The following is a 17,183-nucleotide window of genomic DNA, read 5'->3' as shown; positions in this document are numbered from 1 at the left end:
AGACTGCGGGAACTATGGGATAGCTATGTAAAAGCTACCCACAATGCAACGCTCTGGAAATCGATGCTACTATGGTAGCTTGGACGCACACCACCGAATTAATGGTGCCTAGTGTGGCCGAATACATTCGAATTTACAAAATCGGTTTCCTAAATTCGAATTATATAAATTCGAATTAATCCTGTAGTGTAGACATAAGTTTGAGATTTGATGAAATCCTAGATTCAGGGGGGATATATCACATCAGTCCTCCTAATGGCCCTGAAATGTTTGATAACAGAGAAGGGCTCAGCAAACTACAAACCTGGTATTAATAGAGTTAACTAAATCTATAGGAAACAAGACCTTTGATATCCCCTCCTCCCCCAAATTTGGCTGCAGGCTCAGTTTACTTGCCTTTGACCACTTTGTATAATTTTTCATTAAGTAGCAGGAATATACCATCTGTTTGTGGAATTGCTAAATTATTGCCAGTTGATGAGAGGGGTTAAGAAATTACTTTCAAATTATCACTCTCTCCTCAAGGATTGTCAACAATTCTTGAAAAAAAATAGCTTGTCAAGAGCTGGTGAAGCACCATACAGATGTTGACTTTTCACATTTCCAATCTGGCCAGAGCACCTAATTCTGTCAAGATTGCTTTGATTATGAGGAAATAAATTCACCATGGACCACAGTCATGTCACTGGGAAAATGCTGGGTCTGATCTGCTTCCATTAAAGTCAATTGTCTTTAATAGGAGTGTGATCAAGCCCTTTTATGTGGGCTTTGTCCTGATTTTGCTGCAACAGGCTTGTTAATCTTACAAGCTTTGCTCACTCAGGACCTGATGCTCCACTACCTTGCATGTTGTGGAGTTGTTTATACCTCAGTGACCTGGTGTAAGACGTGACCACTGGTGTGAGGGGAGAATTCTGATGTGGTAGTATTCTGCACTCACTCTGCATGGGCATCAGTGACTGCAACAAATGTGAGGCCGTGACGTATCAACCACATGATCTTTAGCTGCTCCCCCTCTATTAGGTGGGGATATCGATTACCATGTATTTTCAGGAGGGGGGCTGTGGGGCCTCACTATAATGGGTCTGACCTCACAGATCCTTCTAGTGGTGAGCATGTGATGAGTCATGCTGTTTTGCAGGTGTGCAAAGGGATGAATATATCCATCTGTGAGCGTGCATGCAAAATGTAGTTGTGCAAATCGTCACATGTGAATGTGCATGACAGACACGGAGCCTGAGATGCCTTTGTGCAGGACTCTGTGTACTGTGAATGAATGTGCATAGATGGGTATAAACCCACATGTGAGTGTGAGCCAAAGACACTGGCATGCCTCTAACTTCCCACCCCCAGCACTCCCTGGGATGTGGGCTCAGGGGATGGGCAGGGCCAGAGGGGCAGCCCAGTCTAGGGGGCCCCCATCTGCAGCTGAGGGTCTTGGCTCCCTGGAGGATGGTGTTAGGCTGTGGTGGCTCTCGCAGGGAGCACCGTGAGCTGGCTCGCCCGCTTAGGGGCGCTCTAAGGCCGGCAGCCTGGCCACTGCGACCCTCAAGGCCGGCCCGGTCTGGCTCTTGGTAGAGCTCAGGTACTTGAGCCGCGCTAGGACCCAGAGGAAGCGCCTCCTCGCCCGGTATCCGTGCCGCACTAGGACCCCGCGAAGCTCTGCCGGCAGGCAGGGGAAGACGGAGCCTGGCCGCGCCAAGCCGCCGGATGGAGGCCGAGCTGGAGCCCCGCGCGGCCCGCCTCTTCAGGTACAGGCAGCTGGGGGGCCGGCCTGCGCTGGGCAGTCGGGCTCTAGGGGCCCTTAAAGGGGCAGCACCTCAGCCCCCGCCCCCCTGCTGCGAACGCCCCGGCACTGCGGGGAGGCGGGGGGTTAAAGGGCAAGTGTGGGCCCCACACACACACACGTGTGTGGAGGAGGGGACCGATAAAGGGCCAGCGCCCCGTCGCCCCCGCAGGGTGGGGCCCTTGTGGGGGTCCCCCAGAGGCCTAGGCAGCCCGTAGGGAAGGAGCCCCCGTGCGGCGGCGCTGCCAGCAGGGAGGGAGGGAGGGAATCTCCTGCCCCGTGACATGCTGTTGTGTTTAGGCCTTGGCTGAAATCTGTTGCCCCTTGGCAGTGGGCCTGGCGCAGGAACCTGGGCAGCCCTGCAGACCGCAGCCCCAGAGCAGGTGCCCAGAGCGTGGGCAGCTCCCCTTGCCAGCGCGCTTCAACCCCGACCTGAGGAACCACTATCTGTGTGGCCATAGGCTAAGCTCAGTGTCTTGGCCTCCCGGCTCCCAGTGCCAGCCAAGGGGCCGGGTGCCAGGTGTGAATGTTGTGACACAGACTCCTGTGCTGGGCACTCGGCTGCGGCATCCCCTTGGTGTACAAAAGCCCTTCACAAAAAGCCGTCACCTGGGAGTGTTTGGTTCCTGTCCCTTGGAGGAGGAAGGCAAGCTTGTGATCAACCCCCTGAGCCAGCCAGAGGGAGGTGGACAGTGCCCAGCATTCCCCTGCCCCCCTTTTGGGCCTGCAGCATCAAGCAGCAGGAGCTTTGTTGGAAAGGAACTGCAGCCCAAATATTCTCCTAACATTTAATTTCCCCCAGCCCAGCTGAGCTGCTGGCAGCTCGGACGCGTGACTGCAAGGTTCCTCAGCACTCACACGGACAGAAGGACTTCATCCCTGATAGCTCGGAAGAGCAGGCAGAGAGGCTGCACCGGTGTCGGGAGGAGCACTGGCAGCTCCTGGCAGAGGAGCGCGTGGAGAGGCTGTAAGTTCCTTCATCTGGGCTGAGATCCTGTTCCTCAGTGGCAGCACTGCCCTTGGGGCTCTTGCTGACTCTCAGGACGATCAGAGTGACAGAGTGCATCAGGGAGAAGTCATGCCCTGGATGCTAATGATCTATTCATGCTGATAGTACAGTCGGTTTCTATAGCACTGTTCATTCAAGGCTCTTGCAGGAATATATTAAGGCCTTCTAGCATCCCTGTGAGTTATCAACATCTTCCCATTTTACAGATGGGGTAGTTGAGGCAGAGAGGTGACATGACTTATCTCTGCACACACAGCAAGCCCATGACAGAACCCAAGACTCCTGTCTCCAAGTCACTAAAATGCACTTCCTTTTAGAGCCACACTCCTCCTGCCAAGTCGCTCTTTGCTCCCTCCCTGCAGTTATAAAACGCCCCCTACAAGAGCATGTGCTTTGCTCTGTGTGTTGGAGACCGCAGTGTAGAGCGATTTCAGGAGCTGCAGAATGTTATTGTACATTATACTGTGGGCTCAGATGGGCAGCATTTCTGGCAGGAGCACTTTTAGCCTCAAAGAATGCCCTCTGGAAGTTTGCAACTTCCTACCCTGCTGCATTCTCACAGGCTGAGGGAGAGAAAGATTTGTTAAATCATTACATTGAGGGGGTAAAAATGAAGGGGGGGCTGATGTCTACTGATATGTGTGTTTGTTTTTTTTAACTTCTCAGGGGAAGTTTGGTGAAAGCTGAATGGAAGCCACGAGAGGGCATCGTGGAGCTGAAATCCCCTGCGGTAAGTGGCGATGCTCTATGAGTTTGACATTGTCGCCTCCTGCTGGCAAATGCAGATTGTCTGATTTTTAATTTGTGTCCCAATGTGGGAGAGAGCCTGGCTCTGGGCAGGGGATGGCCCCAGCACATCACAGATTTATCCTTTTGTTCCCAGGGGAAGTTCTGGCACACTATGGGGTTCACAGAGCATGGCAAACAGTGCCTGCTGCCAGAGGAAGCCCTCTATCTACTGGAATGCGTGAGTAGGATGCCCAGGCTTGGGGGCAGTAGATTCTTTTTGAATAACACCATTGCAGGAGCAATAGTACCTGGGAAGGCAGAGAGAGTATTAGGGAACCTGCAGTAGATCCTTCATCCTTCTCAGTAGTTCAAGATCCTCCACTTGTGTATGCTCTTCAGGACACAGTCTGAAACCACATGGCACATGTTGGTCTCTACTACAATCTGAATAAACGATTGTCTTCAAAAGGCCTAATTCCTGAGGGACTGGCTGTAGGTGATGAGACACAAAACCTTTCAACTCTAGGCCACTGGTTCAAAGAAGAGCCTATGCCCTAAAGTAGCTGCCATCCCTTTCATGCTCTGGTGCAACAAGTCTTTCATTATTAGGGTTACCGCCTGCAGTACAAGGAAATAAATAACTGTGTGAAATGCACAGGGCACGCCTTTGCTTAGGGGCCAGCACTGCCCAGTGCTTTTATTTGTGGAACAAAATCATATATTTATATCTTGGTGCATAATCCTTTATGTGGTTTTGGAACAAAATGTGTGCTTTATTAACTCTGTAGATGATGTGGGATATTAGGCACCTAATCAGTCCCCTCCAGATGAGGCAGCTGAGGTATTGGTGTGTGAGATGCATGTACGTGTGTTTCCAGTGCTGTACTTGCTCTGTGGTTAAATGCCTGGCACCCCTTTCTGGCATACATTGCCAAACAGAAAGTCAAAGAGGACTGAGAGTGAAGAGACCAGTTTCTTTGCCCAGAGAATTCTCAGCCCTGATGCTCCCAGTTAAGGCTGGGTTGGCATTCTCTGATCTTGAGGGGCTTATGTCTTGCCATTGAGAAATCCTATCGGCTCAAGACCATCTATTCAAGTCTAAAGATGTGCTTGTTTTGTTTTGATAAACTATTGGATTCAGGACAGCAGATGGTCTCACTCAAACTCTGATTTCAAGGGCTTTTTTGCTTTGGGGTTGTGATTTGCCAAGGGCTAGAGATCATAAGTGGCCTGATTTGAAAATGAAATTGTGCAGTTGGCCACTGGGCACAGAATCAAGTAGGTTTTAGAGACAGAAAAGACCTGTAAGATGCATCTACCCCGTTTCATGGGGAAGGCATATTTCCTAGTGCTTGGTAACTTGGTATTTTGTGGGCAAACAAATCAAGGTGGGAGAGGTTTATCTTAAAATTAGCTAACGAGCAGGCTCCAACATTAGAGGGACTAAGGCTGAGGGAATCTGAGTGCCCATAGCCACCTCTGAGGTGATTGGGGATTGTGGGTGCTCAGCATATCTCAAGAGCTAGCCCAGGTTATTGCTAGTTATTTTTTGATTACATAGCAATGTATACACAATGAATACACAGCTTATGCCCAAATAAATTTGTTAATCTCCAAGGTGCCACAAGGACTCCTCATTGTTGTTACAGCAATGTGTGTGCTTGCATGGGAAGGCCCAGCTTAGTAAGTTTTGTTGCAGTGCTGACCAATGCTAACTCCACCCCATTAGACCCACTATAGAGGGAGCGTGCCACTGTGCACTTGAGAATAAGTCGGCATCACAGATTTGTAAGAGAGAAGTTCCATGAAAATAATTTGATACTTAAGAAGCACCAAGCTGGAGTTTGAGTCAAAAGCAGCTGGATGCTGGGACCAGCTATTGAGACCACAAGGAAGGAATGGGCATGGACCCTGCAGTACTGGTTTCCTGCAACCTGTGGTTCCTAAACCCAAGCTTCTGTTTTTCAGGGCTCTATTCAGCTCTTTTACAGGGACCTGCCCTTGTCCGTACAAGAAGCCTATGAGACCCTGCTGTCCCAAGGGACGGTGAGCCTGCTGCAGTACCAGGTATGCACAAAGGATTTGACACCAGTGGTGATTATTACAGTGGGTAAGGGGTGGGTACAACCCACCCATTCAAATGGTGGTGGGAGTCTACAATTTAGGGAGGGGGTGGAATTTATTTCACACCCCTTTCATCCACTGGTCTTCCCATTTCAGCTAAGCAGTTGTCTCCTTTGTTATCCTCTGGCTCTGGTTCTCTCCTTTCCCCTAGGATCTCTCCTATTCTAGGATTGCACAGAGCTTTACCCAGTGGCATACACAGAAGCAGCATCAGAACTAAATTAACCTGATCATAGCCATTTGTTCACTGTGCTGCTCCTGCTGTGGAACCAAGAGGTGTGATCTGCTAGGGGCACAGAGGGCAAGGCAAAGCAATCTCTTATTCTGCAGCAGCAGCAAAGGCAAAGATTGAATCCTTCCTCAGAAGACCAGCTCCCCTCTATGCCCAGAAAGAATAGCAGAGTGAAGCTGGCAAGGATTATGCCTGTTTTGCCTCTGCTGCTGGCTCTTGCCCATTGCTAGGAAAACACTAGCTATGGCAGCAGCACAGAGATCTTCAGATTTCTGAAATGCAGGATGCTGGAGGCAAACATAGGATCTCTGTGATCCCAGTACTCCTCCTGATCACTCAAGTTTGCACTAAGTACAAACCATACAAAGTCCCTTCTCTTTCCTTCAGTCTCATGGGTAGTGAACATTCCACCACTGTATCACTGGAGGCCAAGGAGGCATTTGGCACTTTTTGGGTGTTGTAGCAAGCTGGGCATTTATACAGTCAGATTCTCCATGTGGATGGTCACTCCCACAGCTATGCTGGCTCTCAAGCCATGCAGAGTCCCAGCCAGAGTTGTGGTGCTTTGGCATCTAATGAATTTTTACCCATATGATCTCTCTTGTACTTTTTGTGGAGGAGAATGCTGGACACTAGGCACACTCTATGCTTCGCTGTCTTCGGTCTGAATCAGCCATTCTGATAGTATCTAAATCAGCTTGCCATATGAAACAAAGAGATTTTTTTTAAGGTGATCATTTAACATTCTTGGTTTTCTTTGCTCTTTTAAGGTGTTCAGCCACTTGAAGAGACTGGGTTACATTGTGCTGAGATTCTGCCCCAGGTATCTGGCTTTTCCTTTCCTCACCCCTTCCCGCTGCTGTCTTTCAGAAGCCATGCTGGAATGCCCTGGATGTAGGGCAAAGAGGAGGTGCTCTGCTCTACTAGGCTCCCCTTTGCTATAGTGGGCTTGCTTCTTCAGATCCTCTGCTCCAGTACATGAAGCCTAGAAATCTTTGTAGGGGTCTGGGAATCTCTAGATGTGATTCTTAGTTGGCAGATGAAGCCTGAGCTGAGCCAGTAATTCGCCTGTATGCTGGAAGCCATGATCAGTCCTCCTCCTCCCTTCAAACTATCTGTTCCTTGGCTTTAAACATTCAACGGCGCCTCAGCCTCAGGGAATGTATTCTCATTTGCTTGGTCCAATGGACAGGGCGGTGGACTGGGAGTCAGGAGACCTGGATTCCATTCCCAGCTCTGCCACTGACCTGCTGTGATCTTAGACAAGTCACTTCACCTTCCTGTGCCTCTGGACATTTGTCTGGTCTAGTTAGACTAAAAGCTCTTTGGAGCAGGGATTGTCTCTTGATTTGTGTTTGTACAGCACCTGGCATGATAGGGCCCTGATCTTCTTTGGGACCTGTAGGCACTACCATAATACAAATAATAATAGTAAGTATATTATGAGGTAGCATTACTGTGATCTGCAGCACTTACCTTGTAAGCTGTCTGGGGGCTCTTTTTGTCTGCTGTCTGTACACTGTCTAGCACTATGGGGCCCTCATCCATAACTACTAGTGCCCCTAGCTGCTCCTGCTATACATATAATAAATAATAGTCACTGAGACCTGCAGGTGGCTCCCCCCTTCTTCCCATTATAGAGATATCACAGATAAATCAACTGGTTGAATTGAGGCTCTTCAGCCCTCGGGACCCTATAGGGTTTTTTCCCTTTAACCTCTTGGATGCTCTAATTCCATGTAAGCATCCCACATTTGAGCCTTGAGACATGCATCCCCCCATCCCATTGGCTCAGATGAAGTGGAGCAGCCTCTGAGTGTGCCTTGCATTCCGGCACTTCAAGGATTATGCACCAGAAATGATACAACACTTTCTTATTGTTCAGCTGGGAAGTGGGTGGATGTGAGTAAAGGGACTGGACAAGTGACTCCGGGGTGGGGAGATTCTTTCTGGTGGCTTAGTCCTTGCAGCAGTTTCCATACCCAGTGAGAAGCTTTTGCCATTACATTTTCCTATGGCTTTAATTGGAAGAGTTTTTCTAACACTGCCAATCTCTCTCTCCCTCAATCCCTTTGTCTCTCTGCCTCATTACAGTGCTGTCTCATCTCAATACGAGAGGCAGCTGAACCTGGACAGTTCTTGCAAGAGCTCTGGAAAACGCCATCACAAAAGGAAGAGGAGCTCCAGCCCCTGGTAAAGGAAAACAGACACATTGTGGCAAGCCCTTCATGGACTAACTCATTCCCCATGTTCTGGGCCACAGCTAAAAATGTTGCTCGCTGCCCATTCCATCTAAGGGCAAGAAACAAACAGATCCCCACCATCCTCATCCTGTTGGTCCCTGCAAGCCGTCTAGGGTGCTGGTGCTGAGTTTAGTAATCTGACCGAATGTCAGCATTCAAGTGATCAGATCCCGATCAATTCACAACACATCTTTTACAATGGATGCATTCATGGCTTTTCTTCCCCTCCCCATGCCCTCTCTTCCTCCAGTGTTGTCTTCGAGCCCGGCTCATACCTAACTATGTCACTACAACATCTCCAGGTAAATTGCCTGAAAGCAGCTGTTTCATTTCCACCCAAACACTGCAGGGGTCGTAGTGACCCTTTGCAATGCATCCCCCTTATCACATCCACTCTTCACAAGGGCTGAACTGAGCTGGGGGAAGATTGTCTGGTTAGTCCCATCTGCTGATGGTGGTCGGTTTGTGAGATCCTTGAATGGAAAGAGAGAGGTCTCTGTATTAGAAGCAAATTGCAGGAAACTCCTCTCTCTCCTTTTCACATCTAAAGAAATAAGGCACCATTAAAGGAGCTCCGAACAAGGACTGATCAGCAGCCACTGAAGAAGAAGCCTTCTAGTGTTAATTCCGCTATGGTTAAATGCTTTAGGGCAGGGACCAGGTTTTTTGTTCTGTGTTTGTGCAGCGCCTAGAACAAGGGCGTCCATGATGGCAGCCTGGAGATGCTACCATAATGCAAATAATAATACATTATTATTTATTAACACAATTAGCAGTAGGTGGCACCACAGACTTAGAAACAGAGAAGGGCAGAATAATCAGTCCAGGTCACTCCTGGTGCGGAAGTATCTTTCAAACACAGTGCAGTAGGGGTTATGATGCAATTTCAGAAAGCCATTAGAGGTAAAACTGTGGACTTATGAACTAGCCTTTCAGGTCTGGAGACCTGGGATCAAATCTTGTGTAACAGTTTCAGCCTAGTAACTGGAGAATTTTATATCTGTGTTTTAAACCCACTCCGTTCCATTGGTACATTTGTCAGTGCCTGCTCAGGGCTGGAATAGCAGAGGTGGGGGCTGCCGGACAGGCTTGAGGGCATGGGCAGAACTGTGTGAGGAGGAACCAAGATGGGAATAGCAGGGGGTGCCCTAGGTCAGGACTGTGGTGCGTTTACAGAGCTGTGTGGGACACTTGCATTGCATTTTCTGCTTCTGTGTTTGTCTTTAGCCAGCACTATCCATCCATCACTCTGAGAAGCACCAAAATGCTGCAGAATACTTCACACAAGCAAAAAGACCCTAGTTCTAAGGAAGAGCCTGTTAATGAGCGTGTGCAGGCCCTTTCCTGGGCTCCCAGTATCCTAGCCTTCTCCCCTTCTCATGCTCAGGGACCACACTGTTTTTGTTACCCATGGAGGGGGGCAAAATTTGCTGAAAGGACTTTGAGGGAGCAAAATTCTAAATTTAGCCCCTTTTTCTGTTTTAAGGTTACAAGACAAGAAACCGAAGGCATCTGGGAATCCTCCAGAAGGTGAAGGGACTCCAGAAAAGGCCAGTGGCAGCTGTGGCGGTCCCAGTCACCCAGCCTCTGGGGGGAGCTGTTTGTCAGAGAAGTCAAAAGAGTCCGATCCTGCCAGTGGAGAGGGGGAGTCAGACCAAGTTCCCACTGATGCAGTACAACTCAGCAAGCCCCCCAGTCGCTCACAAGCTCAGGCTGGAGACTATGGGAAGGCAGCTGGGGACAGCTGCAGTGGCACCCACCTGCCCCGCTGGGACTTCACCAGAATCGCCTTCCCCAACATGGCTTCTGACTGCCCACACACCTTCCTGCCACAGCCTGACGAAAGACTGCTCCCAGAGAACGTAGCTGGGCGGGAGGCCGACGCCACCCGCTGGCGCAAGCTGGTCAACCAGAAGCGTGAGAAGTTGACACGGAAGGAGCGGGAGCAGCGGGAGAGGGAGAGCAGATACAAGAGCAGTGTCAATGCGGACAGGGAGGTGAGGCGCTGCTCCAACTGGCAGGAATACAAGGAGCTTCTGAAGCAGAGGAGACAGCGGAGGGCAGGGAGGCGGCCTTCGCATCTGTGGGACCAGCCTGTCACCCCGCTGGTGAAGTCGGATCAAGTGGCCTCAGCAGGTATCTGACCTGGAAGAAAAGAACTTAACACATCTTGGCCAATCAGTGACCCACATGGGGGTGTCATGACCCTTTGTGAGTATGTGGGGGGAAGGATTGCTCACCATGGGCCACCAGGGAGCAATTGGAGGGAACAGAAGGAAGGGAAATGTAGGCTGAATATCAGAACAAACATCCTAACTGTGAGGGGGAAGAGTTACCTATGGGAAGCAGAGGAAGCCTCATGGCATCGGCCTGGACGATCAGAGTATGGAATGGCCCTGCACTGGCCAGGGGAGAGACTAGACGGCACTTTCCATCTCTCCTTCTGTGACCCATTAGGCTGTTTTCCATCTGGAATTAGGGGGGAGTAGGGCAGTCCCTGCTGGCACTGAGGCTGTGTATTTGCCCAGGCAAGTTAAGGAGAGGAGACAGGGGAAGTAAAAATCATTGAAGTAGCAAGAGGAGGGGAGGGTGATGTAGCTGCCTTGTCGAAGGAGGGGAGGTGCAGGAGCGCTCCAAGTCTAACCTGCGCTGTGCGTGAGTGTAGAGAAGACCTCACAGACTGAACTAAAGAGTCTGAACCTTTCCTGTTTCTTCCACCAGCTGCTGTCCTCCAGCAGATCAGTGTGCTGCAGCCTTCCCACATCCTGGATGGAGCCTCCCGGTTAGTATTGAGCCAGCAGATTCTAGGGAAGATGGGTCTAACTCAACAAAACATTGTCCTTCCTCATGCGATGTGTTCTCCACAATGGCTTTAGAACTGCCTAATGTACCTGGCGCATGGGAGCAAAAGGTACTTCCCAGTGCTCCTCTCGTGGGCTGGGTACATCCTTACTGAGGGGCTGACATGTACATGCAATGTCATGTCACCATGCAGGAGCTGCAGCAGAGTCCAGCAGCAAATGAGTTATGTTCCAGGCAGATTACAGCACTGGTGTATAAGCTCTTATTAGACTGCATGGGCAAAGTCCATCATACTGCAGTGAACCTTTCATCCCTTACATTCCCTCTCTGCATTGAGGCCTACTAATTTCATAGGCTTCCAGTGCTCCATCAATGTGTGTATTGTCCCTGGGATGCTCTTCCATCCCAGCTGCAGGCTCTGGAGTTGAATGAGATTTTAAAATCTAATCCCACGACCTTCTGGCTCTGCTCCTATCCGGGACGAGTTGTGTGATGGTTGTGCACAGGTCTGTAGTACACAAACATCGCACACTAGTAGTTTGCACTAGTGCTATGATGCAGATGGGTGTCCAAGCAGCCTGCTTTGTATTTGGATCTATTGGACTGTGCACCTCTGCTTGTGGTGCCTGTACCATGGAGAGAGAGTAGCATGCAAGGTGTGGGTGCCGGAGCTGGCCCATTAGAGCACAGGCATTGCATTGGGAAGCTGTGTGTGGTTCTCCACTTCACATGGAAATAGTGCTAGTTGGTTAAGGAGTTGCTCTGTAATGGGGGCTTGATCCCAAGGGGGCTCATCATCTTTCAGGATGAAGCACTTAGGGCCTTATGCAAAGCCCACTGACATCAGTGGGAGTCTCTGCATTAACTTAAATAGATTTTGGATCAGACCCTTCCAGAATAACTTCAGGACTGGCCGTTTTGCCTAAGAAGGAAGATTCTAAATGGTCCCTCGGAAGCAAAGGACCTAGGGTTTTAGGTAGGCCAACTTAAAGACTTTGTCTCGCTCCTTGCTCTGATGCATCTGCAGCCTGGGAGGTGTCAGAGTCCCGTAATGTGTCATTCCAAGCATGTATGTGTATCTCATCCTACAGGCTGCAGGAGGATACAGAGGGCATGAAGATAGACTTCAGTGTGTATCAAGCAGATGCAGTTGCCAACTTCAAGAAGAACAACCCTGGGAAGCCGTATGCCAGGATGTGTGTGCGGAGGTACTAGCCATGTACCCTGGCTGTAATTAATGAGTGCTTCTGTGTGCAATTATTTGAAGTGCCCTGTATTGCTGCTTTGGAAATTTAAACCCTAGTACAAAGTTATTAACTGCAGGATCTTGTGTATTTGCTGGATTATCCGGCAGTCTTCATTTAAAATGGCCCTGCCAAGGTTTTCCCACTATTTTCTCACCCACCTTGTTGGAATCTGTTGCCTGGTCCCCCTCCACTCCAGCCTCCGACCCTGATCCTACTTTGGGTTGTCATCATATTGCAGCTAAATGGTGCTGGTATTATTATTTAGTATTTTTATTACGATAGCACTTAAAGAGTCCCGGACATGGCCCAAGACCTCATTGTGCCAAGCACTGTACAAACATAGAACAAAAAGACAGTCTGTGCCCCAAAGAGCTCACTATTTAAGTAGAAACAAGAAATAGTATATAGTTATTTAACTGAGGTACCATGTCCTGGTTCACAGAGGCTGTTGGTAACTGCCCTCCCAAAGCAAGTAGCAGCTGGAATAGAAGGACCAGAATATTAACCCTTTGGCTCTGGTCCTGCAATGAGCCCTGTGCAGCAGATCCCTCAGCCTGTGCAAATCTCCAAGGGCTCCATATGGGTATAGGGCTGCACCTGCCTAAAACTTATTGCGGGATCATACCATGCAGATTGGTTGAAACTGTAATAAAGAACAGAATTATTAGACACATAGATGAACACGACATGTTGGAGAAGAGTTAACATGGCTTTTGTGAAGGGAAATCATGTCTCCCCGTATTGTATTCTTTGAAGGGGTCAACAAACGTGGACAAGGATGATCCAGTGGGTATAATGTACTTGGGCTTTCAGAAAGCCTTTGACAAGATCCCTCACCAAAGGCTCTTAAGCAAAGTAGGCAGTTCTAGGATAAGAGGGAAGGTCCTGTCATGCATCAGCAAGTGGTTAAAAGAGAGGAATCAAAGGGTAGGAATTAGGGCTGTCAAGCGATTAAAAAAATTAATTGTGCGATTAATCGCATACCATTTTATTTAAATATTTTTGGATGTTTTCTACATTTTCAAATATACTGATTTCAATTACAACACAGAATACAAAGTGTACAGTGCTCACTTTATATTTATTTTTGGTTACAAGTATTTGCACTGTAAAAAAACAACAAAAAATAGTATTTTTCAATTCACCTAATACAAGTACAATCTCTTTATCATGAAAGTTGAACTTACAAATGTAGAATTATGTTAAAAAACAAAAACAAAAAAAACCACCCCTGCGTTCAAAAATAAAACAATGTAAAATTTTAGAGCCTGCAAGTCCACTCAGTCCTACTTCTTGTTAAGGCAATCGCTCAGATAAACAAGTTTGTTTACATTTTGCAGGAGATAATACTACACGGTTCTTGTTTACAATGTCACCTGACAATGAGAACAGGTGTTCTCATGGCACTGGTGTAGCCGGAATCGCAAGATATTTATGTGCCAGATTCATTAAAGATTCATATGTCCCTTCATGCTTCAACCACCATTCCAGAGGACACGCGTCCATGCTGATGACGGGTTCTACTCAATAAGAATCCAAAGTAGTGTGGACCGACACATGTTCATTTTCATTATCTGAGTCAGATGCCACCAGCACAAGGCTGATTTTCTTTTTTGGTGGTTCGGGTTCTGTAGTTTCTGTGTTGCTCTCTTAAGACTTCTGAAAGCATGCCCTACACCTCGTCCCTCTCAGATTTTGGAAGGCACTTCAGATTCTTAAACCTTGGGTCAAGTGCTGTAGCTATCTTTAGAAATCTCACATTGGTACCTTCTTTGCATTTTGTGAAATCTACAGTGAAAGTGTTCTTAAAATGAACAATATGTGCTGGGTCATCATCCGAGACTGCTATAACATGAAATATATGGCAAAATGCGGGTAAAACAGAACAGGGGACATGCAATTCTCCCCCAAGGAGTTCAGTCACAAATTTAAATAACGCATTATTTTTTTTAATGAGCATCATCAGCATGGAAGCATGTCCTCTAGAATGATGGCCAAAGTATGAAGAGGCATACGAATGTTTAGCATATCTGGCATGTAAATACCTTGCAATGCTGGCTACAAAAGTGCCATGCAAATGCCTGTTCTCACTTTCTGGTGACATTGTAAATAAGAAGAGGGCAGCATTATCGCCCGTAAATGTAAACAAACTTGTTTATCTTAGCGATTGACTGAACAAGAAGTAGGACTGAGTGGACTTGTAGGCTCTGACGTTTTATATTGATTTGTTTTTGAGTGCAGTTACGTAACAAAAAATATATACATTTGTAAGTTGCACTTTCACGACAAAGAGATTGCACTAGTACTTGTTTGAGGTGAATTGAAAAATACTATTTCTTTTGTTTACAAATATTTGCACTGTAAAAATGATAATCAAAAATAATATACCGTTTGATTTCAATTACAACACAGAATACAATACATATGAAAATGTAGAAAAACATCAAAAATATTTAATAAATTTCAATTCGTATTCTATTGTTTAACAGTGCAATTAAAACTGTGATTAATCGTGATTAATTTTTTTGAGTTAATCGCGTGAGTTAACTGTGATTAATTGACAGCCCTAGTAGAATAAATGATCAGTTTTTCACAGTGGAGAGAGGTAAATAGCAGGGTCCCCAAGGCGCTGTTCAACACAGTCATAAATGATCTGGAAAAAGAGGTAAACAGTGAGGTGGCAAAGTTTGCAGATGATACAATTATTCAAGATTGTAAAGGTTGACCGGGCAACAAAATGGCAGATAATTCAATATTGATAAACGCAGAGTATTCCACATTTCCAAACATAATCCTAACTATACGTACTAAATGGTGGGGTCTAAATTAGCTGTTGCTGCTCAAGAAAAAGATCTTAGAGTCATCATGAATAGTTCTCTGAAAACATCTGCTCAGTGTGCAGCAGCAGTCAAAAAAGCTAACAGAATGTTAAGAACCATTAGGAAAGGGATAGATAATAAGACAGAAAATATCGTAATGCCACAATATAAATCCATCGTACTCCCACACCTTGAATACTGCATGCAGTTCTAGTTGTTCCATCTCCAAAAAGATATAGTAGAATGGGAAAAAGTACAGAGAAGGGTAACAAAAATGATTAGGTGTATAGAACAACTTCCATCTGAGGAGAGATTAAAAAATCTGGGACTATCCAGGTTAGAAAAGCGACAACTAAGGGAGGGGGGGATATGATGGAGGTCTATAAAATCATGAATGGTGTTGAGAAAGTGAATAAGGAAGTGTTATTTCCCCTTCACGTAACAAGAACTAGGGGTCACGCAATGAAATTAATAGGCAGCAGGTTTAAAACAATATAAGTACTTCTTCAGGTAACGCATAGTCAACCTGTGGAACTCAGTGCCAACGGATGGCCAAAGGATAACTGGGTTCAAAAAGGAATTAAATAAATTCATGGAGGATAGGTCCATTAATGGCTAATAGCCAAGATGGTCATGGACGCAACCCCACATTATGTGCTTCCCTAAACTTCTGACTATCAGTAGCTGGAACGACAACAAGGAATGGATCACTTGATAAATTGCCCTGTTCTGTTCACTCCCTCTGAAGCATCTGGCATTGCCACTGTTTGAAAACAGGATACTGGGCTAGATGAACCATTGATCTGACCCAGTATGGCTGTTCTTATGTTCATATTAAATATGAGGGAAGCCCTTTTCCGAGCCTTGGAGTGTATTTTCGCTGCTCTGGGGGTGTCTCTGATAAGCAACGCTCACCAGGGTGGCTGGCCTTGTAAATATTCCTATGGTTTGAGAAAGACCGGCTTTCTTCCTTTTGCAGATTTGACGAGCAGATCCCATCCCTGCGGGCAGTGAAGCAGCTTGCCTATCAGAGTGAGGATGTCCCAGTGGTCTTTGCACTGGTGGACAATGGAGACATTGCTTTTTACTCTTTCAAGGAGTTCAAGCTGCCTGTTGATATTTATAACTGAAGTTACCATCCCTTGGAGAAATGGCTTTGGGGCAAAGGGTGAGGGACTTTACTCAAGACTTAATTTCCTGATTCATGGACTATTATATCAAATAGAATCTCTGATAACCAGTCTGCATGCAGGAGGGATAACCATCTTATCCACTGCTCCAGGCCTCAGCCAGCTAGGAACTAGCTCATTCGTAAAAGCAAGATACACTTCAAACAAACAAGCATGATGTTCTATGCTTTAGCTGGGCACCTCCTAGCTGGAGCGCGCACTGCTTTGTTCTTTAAGCCACTGGTTCTCCAGCTCTTATCGTCCTATGGACCACTTCCCCATGACATTTTCTCAGTCCTTGTGGGCCTTTAGAACAAACTTCACTGGAGATTCACACATGGTATTCTGAGAACCACTGGGCTAGGCCAGTCTGAATACAACATATGAATGGTTTAAGAACCACTGCTGTCGATCAATCAGACTCATAAGCTAACCAGGTCAGGCAATGGTATAGCAAGCCTCTGTTACTCTACTGCACCAGCACCCATCTAATAAAATCCTTAGCAAGGAAATTGGTGTGATAGAAATAAAGGCAAGGCAACAGAACTCTGCTACAGAAATGATGATGCTGGCTTTGCCTTGGTATTTGTATGCCAGCAGGAGATCGTAGTCCTGGGCGAATGCTCCTTGCCAGTGATCCTCAACCTTATAGAGCTGCTTTGTAAGCCAGTGGAGTCACAGAGAGCCATGAAGTCACTGCAGAGGAACATGCTAACATTGTATTATGGTGTTTGTGTTGAGATGTGTCATTGCAACATGGCGTCATCCCCTATTAAAACTACAGCACACAGCGTCAAGACATCTCACCATCGCAATAATGTGACCCCCTGTTTCCATTTGACGCCCTTTCTCCTGGATGCAGGTACATGTTTCTTACTCTCTCTTGCAAGTGAGAGGAGCTCTGATTAAACCTGCAAATTCCCCATGAGCTGAGCCTGGTAGTTCTGTGGGTCTAGTGCGCCAGGTTGGGGATCACTGTCCTATACCATTGACAGTATCACCCAATTGCCTTCCAACTGTCGT

The 17,183-nt window shown here is 47.1% G+C and overlaps 1 protein-coding gene across 1 annotated transcript; it reads left to right on the top strand.

Annotated features, from left to right (window-relative positions):
* Positions 1-1,710: 1,710 nt before the first annotated feature.
* On the top strand, positions 1,711-16,323 carry TSEN54 (tRNA splicing endonuclease subunit 54). The gene is made up of 11 exons (XM_065415816.1): positions 1,711-1,751; positions 2,589-2,753; positions 3,462-3,525; positions 3,679-3,762; positions 5,493-5,591; positions 6,651-6,703; positions 7,975-8,073; positions 9,610-10,259; positions 10,845-10,905; positions 12,017-12,133; positions 15,971-16,323. The coding sequence occupies exons 1-11, from the start codon at positions 1,711-1,713 to the stop codon at positions 16,119-16,121; spliced, it is 1,584 nt and encodes a 527-aa protein (XP_065271888.1). The 3' UTR covers positions 16,122-16,323.
* The last annotated feature ends 860 nt before the right edge of the window (positions 16,324-17,183 follow it).

Source organism: Emys orbicularis, chromosome 13 (assembly GCF_028017835.1).
Source record: "Emys orbicularis isolate rEmyOrb1 chromosome 13, rEmyOrb1.hap1, whole genome shotgun sequence".
Lineage (NCBI taxonomy): Eukaryota > Metazoa > Chordata > Testudines > Emydidae > Emys > Emys orbicularis.
The sequence above is the reverse complement of the archived record's forward strand: the minus strand, read 5'-3'. Positions and strand labels throughout refer to the sequence as shown.

Coding starts and splice junctions, on each gene's coding strand:
- TSEN54 (XM_065415816.1), top strand. CDS start 1,711: ATGGAGGCCGAGCTGGAGCCCCGCGCGGCCCGCCTCTTCAG. Junction 5,592..6,650: donor TGAGCCTGCTGCAGTACCAG/GTATGCACAAAG, acceptor TGCTCTTTTAAG/GTGTTCAGCCACTTGAAGAG. Junction 6,704..7,974: donor GTGCTGAGATTCTGCCCCAG/GTATCTGGCTTT, acceptor GCCTCATTACAG/TGCTGTCTCATCTCAATACG.